The sequence below is a fragment of the Talpa occidentalis genome, unplaced genomic scaffold (assembly GCF_014898055.3).
Source record: "Talpa occidentalis isolate TD23 unplaced genomic scaffold, MPIMG_talOcc4v2.1 talOcc4.14, whole genome shotgun sequence".
Taxonomy (NCBI): Eukaryota; Metazoa; Chordata; class Mammalia; order Eulipotyphla; family Talpidae; genus Talpa; species Talpa occidentalis.
Window position 1 is genome coordinate 43,872,038 of NW_023601433.1, and position 18,479 is coordinate 43,890,516.

Here is an 18,479-nt window from a genome sequence, read left to right on the forward strand (position 1 = left end):
TGGAAAGCAACAAGAGAAAAATGATTCAAGGACTTCCCTCGGTGACTAGTGATTATACGGGGATCACCCCTCAGTCACTGAGGTCCTCCTGGCTTTCTCAGGCACCTTTCTTACCTCCGCCCAAACAGCATTGGCTCTTCCAATGCTACCAACACAATAACTACTTCACCTGTTGTATCACTCATTCCTTTTGTCAGGCTTGGTCACATCATTTAAGAGGCCTACTACAAAGCAAAATGATGGAGCCCTGTTCACAACTTAAGGATTTCAACATGTTGGTATCACGTTCAGGGACCTTCTGAGTGGGAAGCTCTGCTCAACTGCTCAGCTACTCAAGTTGCATGCCTAGGAAGTTGGTCCTGTTTAGTTTCTCATTTTTAATTTTGCTAGATATTAAGAATTGCAGGCAAAGTACAAAAGTGCTATTTCTTGCTCACCACTAAATCCCTTTATCTTTTCCAACGCTTATCCCAGTAGCTACTCAGAGAATGTGTCAGTGTATGGAAGCTCCAAAATTCAACTTACCTATTTTTCTTAGCTGTAAAAAGCAGCTAATTTTTGTTTTACCAAATGATACCTATTACACTATTTTATTCATAAAGCCATTGCCATTCACTGTTGAACTTTCAGCATATTGAACTCGCAGAAGAATAGACAGCTTAACCTCAATTATTTCATCCATTGCAGTTCTTAAATAATTTCACCATATTCACAGGCCCACTGAGCAGGATATTCCATTTTCCTGAATAGGCATATAAGAGATTTATGTTTTAGTACTTTCCATTTCATTTTATATGCACTGAGACAGCTCTCCATTAAAAAACCACTGTTAGCTTTGCTTTTAAGTAAATACTCATACAATTCTGGACTTCTGAAATATTTCATGAGTGAAAAACTGCCTTAGCTTTGGATTCCATTTACAAAATTCACATTTCAGATGTCTTCTACTTCTATGCTCTGTGTGTGGTTACAATAGGTGTGAACAGGTAGTATGCACCACCTAGTGGTGACTAAATGCAAGCTGGGTCTTTGGAAATTTACCAAACTGCTGTTTATTTCATATCTAATTAAATAGAGGTATGATTACCTACCTCACAAATATTATAAAAAGAATTACACGAGGTGTTTTATACAGCTACCTAGGAGGACTATTAACATTTAGAAGACACACAATGAATGTTAAATTTCTCTCACTCTGATATTGTAGGGTGATACATGGGATCCGCATGAGATACTATGATCTGCTTTTCAAATTCAATCTAGCTTTTCACTTAACAAGAATTACCAGGTGCTGGGTTGGCTTTAAAATTCTACTGATTTATACATGTGAATAACTGACATCCCATCAAGCACATTTCTCTAGCATCAACTAAAATTTGAATTATATACTAATTACATGCTGCAAAAATGTGCTTTCTGAAAAGCTGAAGTTGCAAACTTCTTGCAATAAAATACAACTTTTCAAAGCAAAAGTATAGCAAATATTTTAAATATTTCATTATACTTTTTAAAAAGTATTTAATCCATTTACTCATTTAGCAAATGAATTTAGCAGGTTAATACCTGACTTATTAAGCATTGATAATCTTTATTAATGTACTTTTCCTTACTGAGTACAGAGTAAATCATAACAAACTATAATCACAATCACTGAGTAGATCAAAATCACTGAGAAAATAGATTAGCTATAAAAAAGTTTATTAAAAAAATAGACAACATATGTAAACATCTTTTTCAGTCACAAGGCTTCATGATACAGCATATCAGGTCCAAGCCTTAAATCTGCAGTGGGAGCACCTTAATTATTGACTAACAGTAATCAGCTTAATTTATCTTTCAATGTGCTATTAAATCTATATGAAAATAAATAACCAGATTTGGCTAAGTATACTAACACAAAACAGAAAATCACAAATGTACAATAGATCTCAGCAAAAAATAACTATCTGCAGTAATATGTGAAAATGAATATATCATAATTATCTTTTTAATACAGCTTCATTCTAAATTCATCATAATGTAGAGTTAACTAAAATAGAGCTAAACAAGAGCAGGAACAAAGGAACAAGATAGACAAATACCCACCACTTCCTGCCTCTCACACCACACACACACACACACACACACATACTGTTTTGGTCGAAGCAAAACTGAGAACACACCTTCTATAATTCTTTCATGTATTATTTTTTTGGCATGTACTTCCTTTACTTTTAGCTGGAAGTTACATGCCCCCAAGTTACTGAATATGAAGCAGACAACTAGTGTGTCAAATATGATAAAATTTTGAGGAAACCAAATCTCTTATTACCTAATTCAACAGCTACCCCAAAGTGAAGTCCAACCACAGAATGAACAATAATACAGAAAAATGTAGCAAGTACCTGAGATTATGCTGCAAGAAATATGAAACACAAGATTGTTTCCTTAGGGCAAAATGTTAATAGAACCCTGTCATGTCCTCTTCACCATCTTCTGGGGCTACATGCCTGGAGACTAAGATGTTGTAAAGTAGCCAAATAATATAATTTTCCTTGTTTTCTACTACCAGTAGATAGATATTTTATCATATATGATTCAATTTTAAATCACTGATATTTCAACTACTCAATGAGCTTTAACCCATGTATAATTTAAAATAATATCAAGTAATGTTTATCATATAGTTTTTCATGGCAAATTTAAACATCTATTGTCTGTCATCTGAACAACCATATTCTAATGACAGAAGAGGAATATTATCATATTTCTAACAACAACAAACCTGGGAAATTTACCAAGCTCCTGGATAACCATTTTGTAGCTGAATAACTCAGTAGTCTATTTGTATCATACATGCATGATTTACAAGGGACTCATAAAATATCTTTAAATCGTTAAAATCCTGATCTAGTATCTAAAGATGTATTTTATAAACTCATATCTGAAAATAATCTATACCTTATGTATCTTTTCCACCATATCAGTTATCTCAGCAGATGTTTAACATTTATTTACAGTTAAATGAAATGTGAAATAACTGCAAAATACCTCAATTCTCACAGTACTGCTGTTTCTTCTCTTGGCAGTGTTGCTCTTTAACTGTATTTGGAGTTATTCAGATAATTATGCATTTAAATAGAGAAAAATAAAATTAAATGTCATAAGTATTTATAATACATGTGTCACGATTCTTAAAAATTCTTAAAATTTTACAAAATGAAAAGCTTTTACACTTCTGGACACCAAATAAATGGTGACTGAAGATGAAGAAACTACAGATGAGCCTCTCAGGAGGGTACGATATAGTCATAACCACACATCAGAGACCGCTTATCTTCCGAAGATCTATATTGGAATTCTAATGGATAAAACTTTTATAAATTACATTCAGTCAAACATTTACAAATTACATTCAGTAAAATTTCCTCAAAGAGAGAAATATTGCATAATTTGAGAATTGGACATATTTATGCATAAGACTACTGCTGAATTTAGGTAGTTTAAATAGGTCTCTGTATTTATTCTAGTCATCGATTTTTTTTTTAAATAGACACCTTTACTTACTAATATCACATATTCTTCTTGGTTTTGGGTTTCACAAATAAAAAACAAAAATAAAAGTAAGAAGGGGCAGAAAGAAGGAAGGAAACAAAAATAGAGCCCTCATTCCAATTTCTCAGCACTAACAAGACAGGATACAAATGAGAACAAAGTATTAAAATTGTGCTTAAGGCAATGCTACCCAATAGTTTCACATTGCAGCTCATATCTTGTTTTACCCTTGTGTGTTCAAGATACTGGGCAAGAGTCCAATAGAATAGAACAAGAGACACTAACAGAAATCGTATACATTTTTTCAAGGAAGTCAAACATTCACTACTAATTTAGTAACAAGGCCACAGTTTTTGAAAACCTAGCAGCATGAAAAAGATTCAAAGGGAGACACATTGCTTTCATTTGTTCACCTTAAGAAGAAAAGCTTGAAAAATATAAGGCACTTAAGACAGAAATTCTTTCTCCAGATCATATATGGATGGGCGGTTCATCCTGCTCTTCATCCTGCACAAGGGCACGGTGCAGTCCCTGCTCTGGCCTTCCATGTCAGTGTCCAGCAAGGAGGGCATGTGGGGTTTAGTTCTCTCTTTGGCGCCGGGGGCACAGGTGGGGGTTGGTCCAGGCCCCACCACCACTGGGTCGGCCTGTGTGGGCTGAGGTTTCATTCTGAGTGGAAAAGCCAGCACAGGGTCTGCTCGGCGAGGGTGGGGTAGAGGCGCGATACTGACAGCTCTTTGTTTTTCAGGTAGGACCTCAGTGCGCAGGTTACTGTGTGGACCCAATGAGGAGTGGGGCACCCCCAAAACCCACTCAGAGGTTTGAGTGGCTGAGATAACAGTCGCACCTGCTGGTTGAAGAAAAAAAAAGAATGTAATTAGATGGCGGTTTCTAAAACAATGAGTGTCAAGAAAAATACCAACTGTGACAATTAAACTAGGTAATCACATTAAAGCGGACTTCAATTAAAAAATCAAAATGCAGGCCTTTTTGAACTGTTAGGGTTTTTTGTTTTTTTTTTTTTAATGAAAAAGCACAGCATGATTGGAAAGATGCGTCCACCTGTGGAAAATATATCTGTAGACAGTGAATCAGCACCAAAGGGCATAGTTGCAACTGGTGACAAACAGGGAGACTTCAAAATGGATCAGCCTCAAATAAAATTAAGACTTTAAAAAATAATAGTTAATATGATTAAGCTTCACTTTCAAGTTACAGTTTGAAAAAAAAATTACTGTAAATAAGAAAGCAGTTACTTTTTACGTTCCCCCTTCTCTTTTTACCACGCTAGCAAATAATTACTGACTTATAATTAAGAGAAAAAGAACAGTTTCTTATAAGACTACTGTGCTAAGATTTCTCCTTGTGCAATTACAAATTACTTATGTTCTAATGCATTACAACAGAATAATAACCCAAATTATCTAGCGATAATGAACAATAATCTGAAAAAAGTCATGTCTAGGTATCGTAAAGAGGCAGAGGGAAAGATAAGGAAATGACAGCAGTTTTAGCTTTAATATAGCTTTAGCATTTCACAACTTAAAAGGCACGTTTTATATACATGACCTCACTTAATACTCAGGAGAGGCACATGAGGTGATTGCAGTTACCTTCACCTACCAAAGAGATCACAATGTGTACCCCCTGAGCACTCAGAACCTCGCATGCCATTTGAGTTTTACACCTGCTAACCACAGTCTCAGCATAAACTGAGTAGTGAAGGGGGTAATAGAGATGACAAGGCATGTGGGAAGGTGAGGTTAGTTCCAGCTCTCCCGTCAGATACTGGTTCAGATTTGGGCGAGTGACCTGTCTTCTCCAACACATGATTTTTGAGTCTCTACATGCTCTTTCTGCTAGAATATATTTACATCATTGAAATTTAATTATATTTTACCACAGAATCTAAGTGATAAAGTCAAATAAAATAGGGCAAAATTCAGAGATTATGTGAAAAGTGCAAATAAATTGCAAATGTAATCCATTGGACAAGATAAAATCAGATAGCTATACAATTTGACAGGCAAATCTCAACAGTTGTTGAGATTTGGTACTTCCCCCCAACTAAAACAACCTACTTGGGGTCCAGAAGGCATTTCCATCAGACCTGGTCCGTCTGTGACATGCTGTTCTTTCTTTAGAAGGGACATAATAAGGCACGTGTGTCTGCTCTATGAAGGGCACAGATGGGTTTTTCCACACACTAACATCAGTTTCCAGTCTTGGCACAGAGGTTGGCTCTTGATTATGTCCTCTGACAGCAGGGCAAAAACCTGGAGCAGGCGTCTTGGGGTCATAAATGATGTGTGTGCTGCCCTCAAATGAATCGTCACCATCAGTCTGTAGCAAGCACTTTGTGGAGAGAGAAGGCATGGAGAGAAGGCTCACAGCACTTGAGGGAGGGAGGGAGGCTGGGCTGCTGCCCCCTTCACTAGCAGATGCCCTCCTAGGGGCAGTGGTGCTGCTACGGGACTTGGGAGCCCTCTGGAAGATCCCCTCACGTTTCTTCTTTTCTTCCCGGGGCAACAGTTCCTCAGGGGCCTGTGCTCTGCTCAGTTCTCTGATATCCAGGCCCAACGCCACTGACGCCAGCAGCATGGTGCAACCGTACAAAGCAGACTCCATTTTTTTTCTCTGGGGGGTTCTACTCAGACTATTTGTAGGGGTCACCTGAGGAGTGCCAGCAGCAGGACTCACAGGGGTCCCCTCCTCCCAGCTTTCAGGTTCCCCAAGATTCTCTCTCTGGCCATCTTTCCAAAGAGGTAGATCAACGTAGGCTTGACCCGGAAATTTTATTTGCTTTGGTTTTCTGTGTTCTAATCCATCAGGGGCAAGTTTTGGCTCTTCACAAGCACCTAAATAAAGGTTGAAACAGACACATGGTACTAACATTTCAGAATCAGTTACATCCTACTGTAAAACAACCGCTGAAACCTAGTAAATACATAATCCAAATGAAATATACTGCCTTCTTTACAGCTCAACAAATGGTTCGTCTGGGAGGAGCCAAGGAAGGAGAGTGAGGAGGCTGCTAGCTACCCAAGGTTCCCTGCACAGAAACGAGCAAGTGTATTATGGCTATTCCCTATCATGGAGAAATCGGCTCTTCACTGGCAAGGAAGACAGAAATTACTATAGAAATAAAGTCATGAAGATACAAACATGCACATGCACATATACAGGCTCTAGGCATATGTCAGGCCAGATGTGCACTACTCCTCTCCTGGATGAAGGGCCAGGCCACCTCAAGGACTCACCAGGTAAATGGACTGTCAGGCCTAGACCAGCAGCTTCTCAGTGTGCAGCCTGCACCAGCAGCACCTGCATATCTGGAAACTAGAATCGAGGATTCTTGGCCCACTCAGACTACGGAACTAGAAATTCTAGGGGTGGAGTCCTCAGTTTGTCTCAGCAGGCCCTTACCAAAGTTTGAGAGCCCCTGTCATGGAGGAAGATTCTCCAAAAAAGGTTAGAGTCCCAAAAAGCTACACACTTAGGAACTGAAGAGGAAGCTGTAGTGGGAGCACTGAGGAGCTTGCCAGTGAATGACGGAAACAACAAACTCCTCCACATGGTGTTCTAGGCAACAGGCAATGGAGTCGTGGGTGATTCTGCCGTCCCACTACATCTCCAACACACTCTATAATCTAGATATGCCAGCTCTTCTCCAAACAAGCCAGTGCTCGGCATACGCCCCTCTTCTCATGCCTCTTCCTGTTTCCACTCTAACACTGAATACCCCAGCTCACCTGTCCCTCAGAAGGCTCTCTCAGAAAACCACCTTGCCCTGCCCAGCTCACTAATGCCTACTTCCCCATGTACAAGCCTGACTTCCTCTGAGGCCTCGGAAGCCTCTCTGTTTCTTTTACTCCTTTAAGATCAGTCGGCTGTGTGCACGTCTGCTATCAGCAAGCTTCTGACCATATGTTTTTTCTATTTTATCTTCTGGGGGGCTTCCCTGAGTAATGCCTGCATCAAGTAAGCACAGTCTACATAACAAGTATCAAAGTAGCAATCATTACCAATCCATCATTTAAAAAAAATCTACAGATTTCAGTCTGCTAATTCCTAATGTGAGCTGTTCCTAACATGAGGTATATGCACTCTCACTGAGCAGCACAACACACATCTTCTCCCTGCAGTCACCACAGACTCACACTGACCAGCCACAGTCTTTCCCAGTGCTCTTCCTGAGCAATGACATGCATGTGTAGCCCCAAGCAAACGTAAATATAATTATTATTAACATAATAGCAAACAGTCCTTTTAGGATTCACTCATTCAATACATATTGAATATTTGACATATTCCAGGCATTGGAGCAGAGCGCTGGGCAAAGCAGATGAAATCCTTGCCTTCACGGGGCTGACATTCCAGTTTGGGGGTGACAGAATACATACACTACAAATGGGTGTCCAGGTAGACAAATGAGCATTTCAAATAAGAGTTAAAAATTAACAAAAATGTGATAGAGGGATGTGGTGGGATACTACTCTGGCTTAGGGGAAAGCTTTCAGGAATTTTTGAGTTGGGCCATAAATGCCTTAGAGGAATCAGGTCACAGTGGACATTACGAGGGGGTACAAGGAGGGAAACCAGTAGCCCAGCACAGACAGATGACACCTGTTGCCCATTAACCCTTTGGTTAATGGTGAATTTAGTGGTAACTTAATGGACATAGAGTCAGCCAAATATTTCCTTTTATTTCCACTGTCTTTTGAAGGAGTTATTAATAAGATCAAATATTTAAAGAAAGAATAAAAGAATTAGAAAGAATAAAAGAATAGAAGAAAGGATAAAAGAATTAAGGGGAGAAAAGGCAGGAAGACTTCTTTGAATAACCCTGAACAGTGATAAATAATGAAAAATATACTATCAGGACAGCAGCCTTATTACTTCTAATTGTTCTTCATTAGTCCCCAAACTATGATAATAGATCACAGTATATAAGAGAATCTTTTGCCTTTACAAGCAAGAGTCAGAGCATGAGAGTGAATCTAACCACACAAAGCACTTATGCAAGAACTACAAAGCACCTGTCCTGTGTAAATTCAAGTGTATTTCTACGGAAACCACATTCTCATGATACAGAAGAAAATTAAATATGGGTAGTGAGTGGTAAGGTGCCTATAAAATTTATTATCAGATTGCACTGAAAATAAATTCAAAAACTTTATACCACATTTTGCTAAATTTGGCCACAGTATCAAAGCATTTTCTTAAATTGTCAAATACTATAAAGACCCATTTTCTCTGGTGATAACAATATTTGAAGTTTTTCAAGAATTTCCATATCCTTTTCACCTTCTATGAATACCTAAACAGGATCACTTAAACAGTGATTCCCAATATTATACTGTCTGAGTAGTTTTTCACAGCTAACTTACTGGCATGATTTCATCATCTCAAGAAATGGGGGTATAGCAGGAGAACTCCCCTTAATATCAGCAGAATTTCAGGGTGTCTATATTTTCAACTTACTATTTCTTATGTTAAATAAATTCTATATAATGATTTTTGACACTAAATTTTTTGGTAAACAACAGTAGTTACAAATTTCCAATCAATAAAGTAACTAGTGGCTTTCTACCATACAGCTTTTAGGACAGATAATAACTTTAGAACTTAACTAAATGTATAAGCAATGCTGTGTTATCTGCTAACCTTCCCTATGCTATTTGAATAACCATGTGAAACTACTTACACAAAGCTTGTGAAACACTCAGGTGCTAAGTCTAATTCAAACAAATTCTATTTCCTGAAGCACATTTACCTGGTTGGTCCACAAATAATGAAGCCAATGGCATGGCTTTCTGATTTTTTATGAAGAGAGTTGACCAAGGACTGTTGCCATCTGAGAGAGGTCTTATTCTACAAGAGAAAGATGTTTATTTTGATAAAATAAAAACATACAACACACAAACTAAGTTTTGGTGGGTGCACAACACCAACATTCCCAAGGCAGTAAGACAGAACACATCTGTACTTGTGTTCTGAGAAGTCAACAAGTACAAATAAAACCTTAACATGAAACAGAAAATCAGATAATTTTTTTTTTTTTTAAATAGAGGCATGTTTTATTTATTTATTTGTTTGTTTGTGCAAAATCAGATAATTTTTTAAAACCACTTGACTAATAATTAACTTAGTATGATAAACTCACAAGTTAAATTAATATTCAGATAGCTCTGTATTATTTTGCTTTTAAAAAATATTTATTTATTTATGCATACAAGAACTGGGGTATAAGCCAGAGGTACGGGGGAAGGGGCAGGGTGAGAAGATTCACCAGAGAGTGGGGAGCAGAACAGGGAGATCTACTGAAATACACTGCTGAGAGGAGCAGCGGGTGAAACAGGAAAGGTCTGCTGCACTATATGTGTTGCTCCCTGGCCAGCAGGATCGAACTTGTGCTGCAGTGGCTGGTTGTGCTCAGTGGTCAGTCTTGACCCCTACAATTGGCATAAGTCGGCAAGATGATCCATGCAGACGGGTATGGAGCCCTCCGAAGACCTGGAGGGACTAAGGAGTAAAAGACTGCCTGTGACGACGCCGGAGGCATTGTCAGGAGATGGACAATGTCCAGGATCTATGGGATAAGACCTCGCCGAAGGAGACGCCTAAAAGAACCAGCCAATGACACCTGGAAGGACCAGCCAACGACCCCTGAGGCAGCAGAATCATCGGGGAGGAGAGGACCACGATTCAGAGCTCGCCAGTGCTGATGCAGGGAGAGGCCAATGGACTTCGACTGATGGACATGGACTGATGAACTTGGACTGACAATCCCGCCAGAAGGCGGAGGACCTTGCAGGTTGGTATGTTTTGGGACCCTGGGGGTGGAACAGTTTTGTTTGTAAACCCCAGGAGATGGTAGTCTGGGGGTGGCCAGTGGGCCTTGATGGCCAAAAGCAGCCTGTGCATGCCCAGCAGCCAGGCGGAGGAGAAAAACCAACTGAGAAGGCAAAAGCTGGTGCTGATGCTAAGTTGAGAAGCCCTGAGTGGCTGTTAAGCAGCCTGAGTATGCTGAAGACCTGTGAGTCTCGTAAAATCACCTGTGGGTGATGCCCTGCTCATTCTTGAGTGAGGGTGAGGAGCTGAGGAACCCGTCCTTGAGGGACGGGTGGGGAACGTGGCTTGGAGTGGAGCCCAAGCCGCATGTAGAGTTTGGATCCCCAACCCATGTGCTTGTGCAGTGGGTTGGCTTGAGTGCAGGGGTCTGCTAGTCGCATGGGTGGCTATGAAGGCCGAGTGTTGGAGCGACTGCTGACAGAAACCCTGAGGGTTGGCAATGACCCCCAACAGAATAGAATCGCCAATCCTGGAGCTCGTGCATCCTGGGGGTGGTGCTGTGTGTGGCTTATAGCTGAGACTACAGCCAGAGAAGGCCAGGAAGCCCGACGGCTCCTGGTGTGTTATAGTAGATGCCGTGAATGGTTCCCCTCCCTCATATGAGCAGTGCCTTCGGCAGCAGATGTGGTGGCTCATCTGCTGGTACCAATAATTGTCTTTTGCACTAGGTTGGGGCCCTGCCTGGACTTATTTGTGTTCTGTTATATTTTGTTATATTGTGACGTATTTGCTTTTGTGGGCCATGGCTGCATTGTTTGTGTTTGCTAAGAAACAAAGTTGTGTATGTGTGGATTATATGGCAGAAAACACTGAGGGGGTGGACTATAGGGTAAGGTAAAAGGTATCAGGCTTTTCTGCCCTCCCGCCATCAGGATAGATGAGGGAACCCCGTGATCCTGAATGCATGCCTGATGGCGGGCACCTGAAGTGGGTGCACCTGCGCTAAGACTGTGCTTTTAAGGGCGGCGTCACGGGGACACCAGTAGAAGCCGAAAGAAGCTGAGAGAGAAGCAGAGCCATAGAAAGAAGCAGAGAACGCCAGAGAGCCCAGATAGAGTGAGGATTTGCTGGGGGCTGGGAGGAATGCCAGCCTCCCGGCCCCCAGCACCCCTGCCTGTCATATGCCTGGTGAATCCCAATAAAAGACCTGCAAAAACCCACTAAGGACTCCTCCTTTACCCAGTCTGCATGGGATCAGAAAACCTGCTCTGTGTCCATTCCTGCCCTTACACTGGTGAAGCTTGATAGTGCTGTCTTAAACCTCTGCATCACCAAGGAGGACCCTCTAACTGCTTTTTGAAAGACTGGCCATGCCATGTTTATACAGGCACCGCTGCACCCTGCCACAGAGCACACTAGAATCCCAATGGGCGCCAAACACGCACCTTTCTTTGCAGTCAGCTCTCTCTTTCATTTGAATTGAATTTGGTCCCCAGGTACAACCTTTTTTCTTGAAATTCCTTTTCACATCTTCAAATTCTTCTTGTCGACAGACCATGTTCCTTCCCCAAGTTTTATTGCTTTCATCTGAAGTCACTAAACAAAGAACAATACTAATCAACCAGTGGAAAAATATTTAAGTTAAATGAATCAAGTCTGTTGTGAAACGCCATAAGACATGTAGTGAAAAATGTTTTTTTTCATTCTATGCATGGCAAACTTCTTTCCTTAGTCATGAAAATAACAAGAAAAGTGTACTAAATTAAAAGAGGAGATAAAAATTTGAGGAAATTCACAGCAAAGATCTGCTTATTTATTTACCTGTTTTATTTGGGGCAAAAAAAGAGTGAAATTGAGTATTTAACTTAAACAGCACCCTAATTTTTTTCAAGGTAATCTGTTTCAATATTTAATCCAACACTGTGGCTTTTAATACATCTTAATACACTTTATCCATATTCTTATCAAGTTGTATTTTATAGTAAGTTTTTGTTTCCAGTTTTATTAATTGCCATATACCACTGTATAGGTTTAAAATGTAAAGCATAATGGTTTGATTTCCATATATTATGAAATGATTATTACAATAAGATCAGTTAGCATCCATTACCTCATATCCACAATAAAAAGAAAAATCAGAAAAAGAAATTCTTTTTTCTTATGATAAGAAATCTCAGGATTTACCCTCAACAACTTACATATATATCATCCAGCAGTGTTAAGACAGCATGTTGGACATTACATATTGACCTTATAACTGGAAGTTTCTTTTTTTATTTATTTTTAATTATTTTATATATTTTTTACATCATTTTTCATTTTTGTACAGTGTATGCATTTTCATCTTGGTTATAGTCCCCGTAAAATTCCTGCCACCCTTGTTTTGATCCTACTCCCTTCTCCCCACCTGGTTTATAGTTGCCTCTTGATTTTGATTTTTACTTTATTATAATTAGCTTTTTTTTCCTGATCCCTTATTTGGATCCTCTACATTCCTGCTACAAGTGAGACCATCGGTATTACCACAAGTTTCTACCTTTTAACCACCTTCCTTCAATTCACCTTCCCCTGGCTCTAGTAACCACAAACCTGATCTCTTTTTCTATGCATTTCTTTGATTGTTTTTAAATCAGGTTCCACATAGTAGTGAGATCACAGATTACTTTTGCTTGGTTTACTTCACTTAAGTCCTTCCATGTTGTTGCAAATGACAGGGTTTCCTCTTTTTTGTGGCCAAATAATATTCCAATGTGTGTGTGTATCAGACCACAACTTCTTTATCCCTTCATTGATCAGTGGACACTTGGATTGTTTCCGTATCTTGGGTATTACAAATAATGCTACAATGAATATAGTAGTACAGGTATCTTTCCATGTTAGTGCTTGGCTATTTGCTTGTCTATATTCTCAGAAGTGGAACAGCTGGATCATACAGCAGTTCTATTTCTAATTTTAATTTTGTGAGGACCCTCCATACTGTTTCCCATGTCCCCCAATACCTTTAACTGAACGAAGAAGCTGGAACGGACATGGTGAAGAATCCACATGCTTCACCACTGATTCATAGCTACTGAGTTAGGTCAAGATTGATAACCTCTCTTTGCCTTTTTGAGGGACCATAACAGTATCTACTTGAGAAGGCTGCTTTGAGAATGAAATGGGTTAGCACATAAATACAACTTGGAAGTGGGTGTTTGGTGGATGTGAACTGTTATTACAATGGCGCTGGGGCTGGGTTACAAAGGTCTGTGCCTTGGTGGGGGTCATACTTTACTATACTTCTCCCTCTCTTTACTCATTATCAACCTGTTATCACCACTCTAGTTACCAGAGATTTCTGGTTTTTTTTTCCTTGCTATGGACATCAGTAAGTAGGGTGGAATGGGGGAGGACTATCAACCATCTCCTTGGAAAAACAAGTGCTTCTAACTTCCCTCTTCATTATGATACTTTTTATTGGGAAACATGCCAAGGACATACAATGACAGCAAGTCCCTATAATAACAGGAGTCTCTGTAATTGCCTTTTCTATCATTTGATTCTATTCAGTAATAGGAAAAAGGTGTGTGTTTGTACTCACTTGAAGACATCAACCCTAAGACACACCCTGAAACCTGAAATTCTCAGAGGATTAGTGAATTCTACCATTTCCTAGTCTCAAAGAAAAGGGAGCCCTAAATATGATATCATGCAACAATGCCAATCATTAGAGCAAGCCAGAGGAAGTTAGAATAAGAGAGTATTTTGTTCAAATATATTAGACTATGTTCTCTTTAGCAGACAGTGATTCTTTGTACCAGGGTGAAATAACTATGTTTTTATCCAAAGTCAATCTTATACATCTAAAGTCCTTTACTTTAGTATTCTTTGAACAATCTTTGGGGTAATTACTTTTAATTCAACTTTACCTAAATGAGCCACATCTTGCTCAAATTGTAATTATCCTTCCCTTTAATTTCACAGCTTTTTCTTTCTTTCCATGCTTTCCTAAGAATTTTTCTCATTTAAGTTAACTCACACTTTCTCATCTTTGTTCAGGGAAAGTATGCTAGATAATATCTACAACGCATCCGAAAAAGAAGTCCATTCATCTGAATCAGGTGTGCATGTAAATATACCTCAATCCATCTGAGAGAGGCAATATCTTTAAAGGAATAAATATCAATACTATAAATGGCAGACAATAGTGAGAGACCTTCAGGCCACAAACAGCTTCAGAGTAACAATAGTAAAAGTGAAGACCATGACAACTGCTGACACATATAAACTGCTTACCATGTGCAGACATTGTTCCAAGTGTTTTATATACATTTGGGCCTTTGAAACTAGTCTCATTCCCAGCTTAAAGAAATGGAATCTGAGGCATGATGAGGTTCAGGCACTTGTTCAAAGTCACAGTATAGTAGGGCCAGAGCTGCAATTCAATCCTGGACAACGTGATTCCCAAGTCCACGCCCTTCACTGTCACACTACACTGAACAGTGAAAACGAGCTAGTGACCAGAGGAGACCCAGAAACCAAGACACGATAAAGCTGTTGGGGGCAGTTAGGGTCAGAAAAGATAGTGACCAAGATTCAGGTTAAAGAAGGTGAAGCAGCAGCTCCTATACATAAAGCTGGTTCTGTTTGGAGTATCTGGATTACAATGCTTTCATGGGCTACCTCAGAGAAAGAATTTCGAGGCACCTGCTGTTTGGGGGAAGTGGGGAAGCTCCCCAAGTTTGCTTCATTTTTTTTTTTAGATTTTTTTTTAAGAGGCATGTATTATTATTTGTTTGTTTGTTTGTTTGTTTGTTTGTTTATACATGCACTGGGTACAGTCAGAAGCAAGGGAGGGTGAGAGAATTCACTAGAGCCAGAGAGCCACATGATCAGAATTTATTTGTAATCCCAAAAGTATTCAGCTTAACTAGCACCAATCTTGAGCCTAGCTCATCCAGATACGACTTCCCCATTCAGTGAGGCCAGCATGTACACAGGGACCCTCCCCTGCTGCCTGTGGGAATGCAAATGGCACAGCCATTTTAGAAGACAGGGTGGTGGTGTCTCACAAAATGAAACATAATCTTACAAATGATCCAGCAATTGCACTCTTTGGTATTTATTCAAAGGAGTCAAAAACTTATGTGCACACAAACACCTACACATGAATGTGTACAAGTTTATTTATAACTAAAATTTGGAAGCAACAAAGCTGTCCTTCAACAGTGAATGGATAAACAAACAATGGTTCCTCTAGACAATGGCCTATTATTCAAGGTTTAAAGGCAATGAGTTATCAAGTCATGGAAAGACTTGGAGGCACCTTAAATGCATGTCATTAAGTGAAAGAAGCCAATCTGGAAAAGTCATATGCTACATAATTTTCACTACATGATATTCTGGAAAAGGCAAAACTATGAAGACAAAAAAAGATCAGTGGTTGCTAGGAGTAGGGATGGGGGGGCAGTATGAGGAGGCACACATGGCACAAAGGGAATGTTTAAGTGAACTAAACTCTCCTGTATGATACTATGATGGTGAATACATGACACTACACATTTGTCCAAACTCAGAATGGACAACACCAAGAGTGAACCCCAATGTAAACTATGGACTTTGGGCGGTGATGTTGTTTATGTAGGTTCATCAATTTGAAATGAACCTCTGATACAGGATGATGGAAGCAGTGGTGGAGATGGTTTGTGCCTGCGCAATCTCTGTGCCTTCCTCTCAGTTTTGCTGTCAATCTAAAACTGCTCTGAAAAATTTAAGTCTTGAAAAAAATTGTCTTTAAATACAAGAAAAAAGAATATGAAGACAACAGGGAAGAGTGCAGAGAAACAGCTGAGTTCTCGATTCTTTGTTCCTTCAGCAGAGCTGGGAGACAAGTCTTTTACACTCATTATATTCCTTTAATTAAGTCCTTACTTTGTGTAGGAAAAGCAAAGCATAAAGTACAGCTTTATAAAAAATGCTTTCACAAAGACCAATCAGCTATAAAAATAAAATGAAGTGCTTTACTTAAGGTCTAAGAGTCTACATTAGATTATTACACATTTATTGAAGTGATTTTCCTTCAAATATAAAAAAGGGTTTAAGAAAAAATTTCTGCTGGTACAAACACTTTCATTGCTAAAAGAAAAAAAATAAATTGATGGCAGAAAACCTGGCTAAACATTATTTTGTAATTCTTTTTTTCCAAATAATCATGGCAGGAAGAGAATTAAGTTTGGTGGTAAAAGGAGAGGACGTAAATTATTAATATGGTAACGTAGACTGATTTACAGATTACGTACATATATACACATTTAACCCCTTCTTTTGCATAGTCTACTTTTGAGCTTTATTTGGAGTCATCTTCAAAAATTATCAATAGTTTTATTTCATTCCACTAACCGAAATTCTCATAGTACAAAGGTGCCAGGCAAACTATCTCTATGTATTTTTTCCACCAATCTGAAAATGGTGGAAAAAATGCTTTCAGATTGGTTATTCTGGAGTATTATATTGGCTCAGACCTAAAGTAAAATCTCAAAAAGCAAAGGACTTTTTTTCTCTATAAAACAAGAAAAGAAGTGGAAGAAACCTTGAATACTTGATTTCATTTTTTTCAAAATATTCATAAATATGCTACTGATAGAATGACATCAATTTTACATTTAAGTGTTATCAATTTTACATTTAAGTGTTTAGCAAAATGTCTTGAGATATATTAATTATTATACTTTCTACTCTGTGGCCTGATCACATCACCACTTGCACAGACCAAAATCATTTGTTGTACAGATAAAAATATTAGACTAAGAATCATAAGACCATATTTTGTTTTCCAAATAGTTATGACACCTACTATATGTGACATGCTTAGTTAGCTATAACCAGCTAGAAAAAACATGTCTGCCTAAGTTTAATCCATGTCAATTAATGACAGAAATTGGCACAGAGGTCCTTGTGCCGGGAATAAAGCTTACATTGTATAGCTCGGAGTCGGGGAATCACTGTGGGGCTACTGGGTGGGCTGGAACTGCTGCTGTTCAGACTCCTCCTTTTATCCAAGTTGGGAGAGGCCTGCACGGTTATCTTGTGCTGGAAATCTGCAGGATATGGAAAAAAGCAAGAAATGAGATTTCATAATTTTTTAGAATATGTTGATGCAGGTAGCATTGGTTTACAACACTGTCTATACAGTTTTAAGAGTACAGGTTCACATCTCTACAAATGAATGCTATTATATACCATGCCCACCCCCAAAGCCCCAATAACATTTCATCCTAGCCCACTGGGTGCCCCTTCCACTTCTGTCAGTCTCCCAGTTTTGCAGAGATTTCATGATTTTAGGTTATCTTCACCGCCACTTCTTTAGCATTTAGCAATTAAAGTAAAACTGCCAGACACTGAAAATGAAGTAGCTATCAGAGTCTATTTCTTAATTTCCCATCTACATCAGGATTCAACGATTGAGATTCTATGATATGTTAGGCATTGTGAGATACACACACCCGCAGAAAATGAAATATTACTGAGAACATCTAGAACATACAATCTTTTGGGAAGAAAGGGTTCCTTTCATTCAGTCTGACATAGTTAAAAACAGAACAGACACAGGAAAGCCCAGACATTAAATGGTTAACGTTAACTGGTTCTGTCACTAACAAACAATAGACCTCAAACCAGAAGGAACCCAGCTCTGGGAGACTGTCTTCTCAACTGCTAAGTGGGCACAACAAATGTCTCACAGGCCTTGCTATGGTGATTAAAACAGAAAGTGTCGGTGAGGATGGGATGCCCTCCCCTCATGCTATTTAACCTATCACATTTCTATGCAATTTCCACTCACGTAAACCTCACATAAAAATACTCAGGTCTGTTTTTTGGGGTCTTCGTTTCCTTACAAAGGTTCCTGTACCATGTAAAACTTACATTAAGCACATTTTTATGCTTTTTCCTTGTTGACCTGTCTTTGTCAGCTTAATTTTCAAACAAACTCAGGGACCCTAAGAAGGTCAAGGAAAAATTTCCTTTGCCCTACAGCTGAAAGCATTTTGTGGTCAAGGCACTCCACAAATGATACTTACAATTACCTAGCTGTAACGCAGTGGTCGCCACGACAGAGAACTAAGGGAATGTATGGACAAACAATTCACATTACCAGAAGGATGAGGAAAGGG

The 18,479-nt window shown here is 39.1% G+C and overlaps 1 protein-coding gene across 1 annotated transcript in view; it reads right to left on the reverse strand.

The window, feature by feature from the left end:
• Positions 1-1,637: 1,637 nt before the first annotated feature.
• MAP3K21 (mitogen-activated protein kinase kinase kinase 21) overlaps positions 1,638-18,479 on the reverse strand; it is a 58,797-nt gene continuing 41,955 nt past the window's right edge. The window contains 5 exon segments of the mRNA XM_037510411.2: positions 1,638-4,384; positions 5,616-6,392; positions 9,311-9,408; positions 11,775-11,925; positions 17,283-17,405. Of these exon segments, the coding sequence (XP_037366308.1) occupies positions 3,981-4,384; positions 5,616-6,392; positions 9,311-9,408; positions 11,775-11,925; positions 17,283-17,405 (1,553 nt within the window). The 3' untranslated portion in view covers positions 1,638-3,980.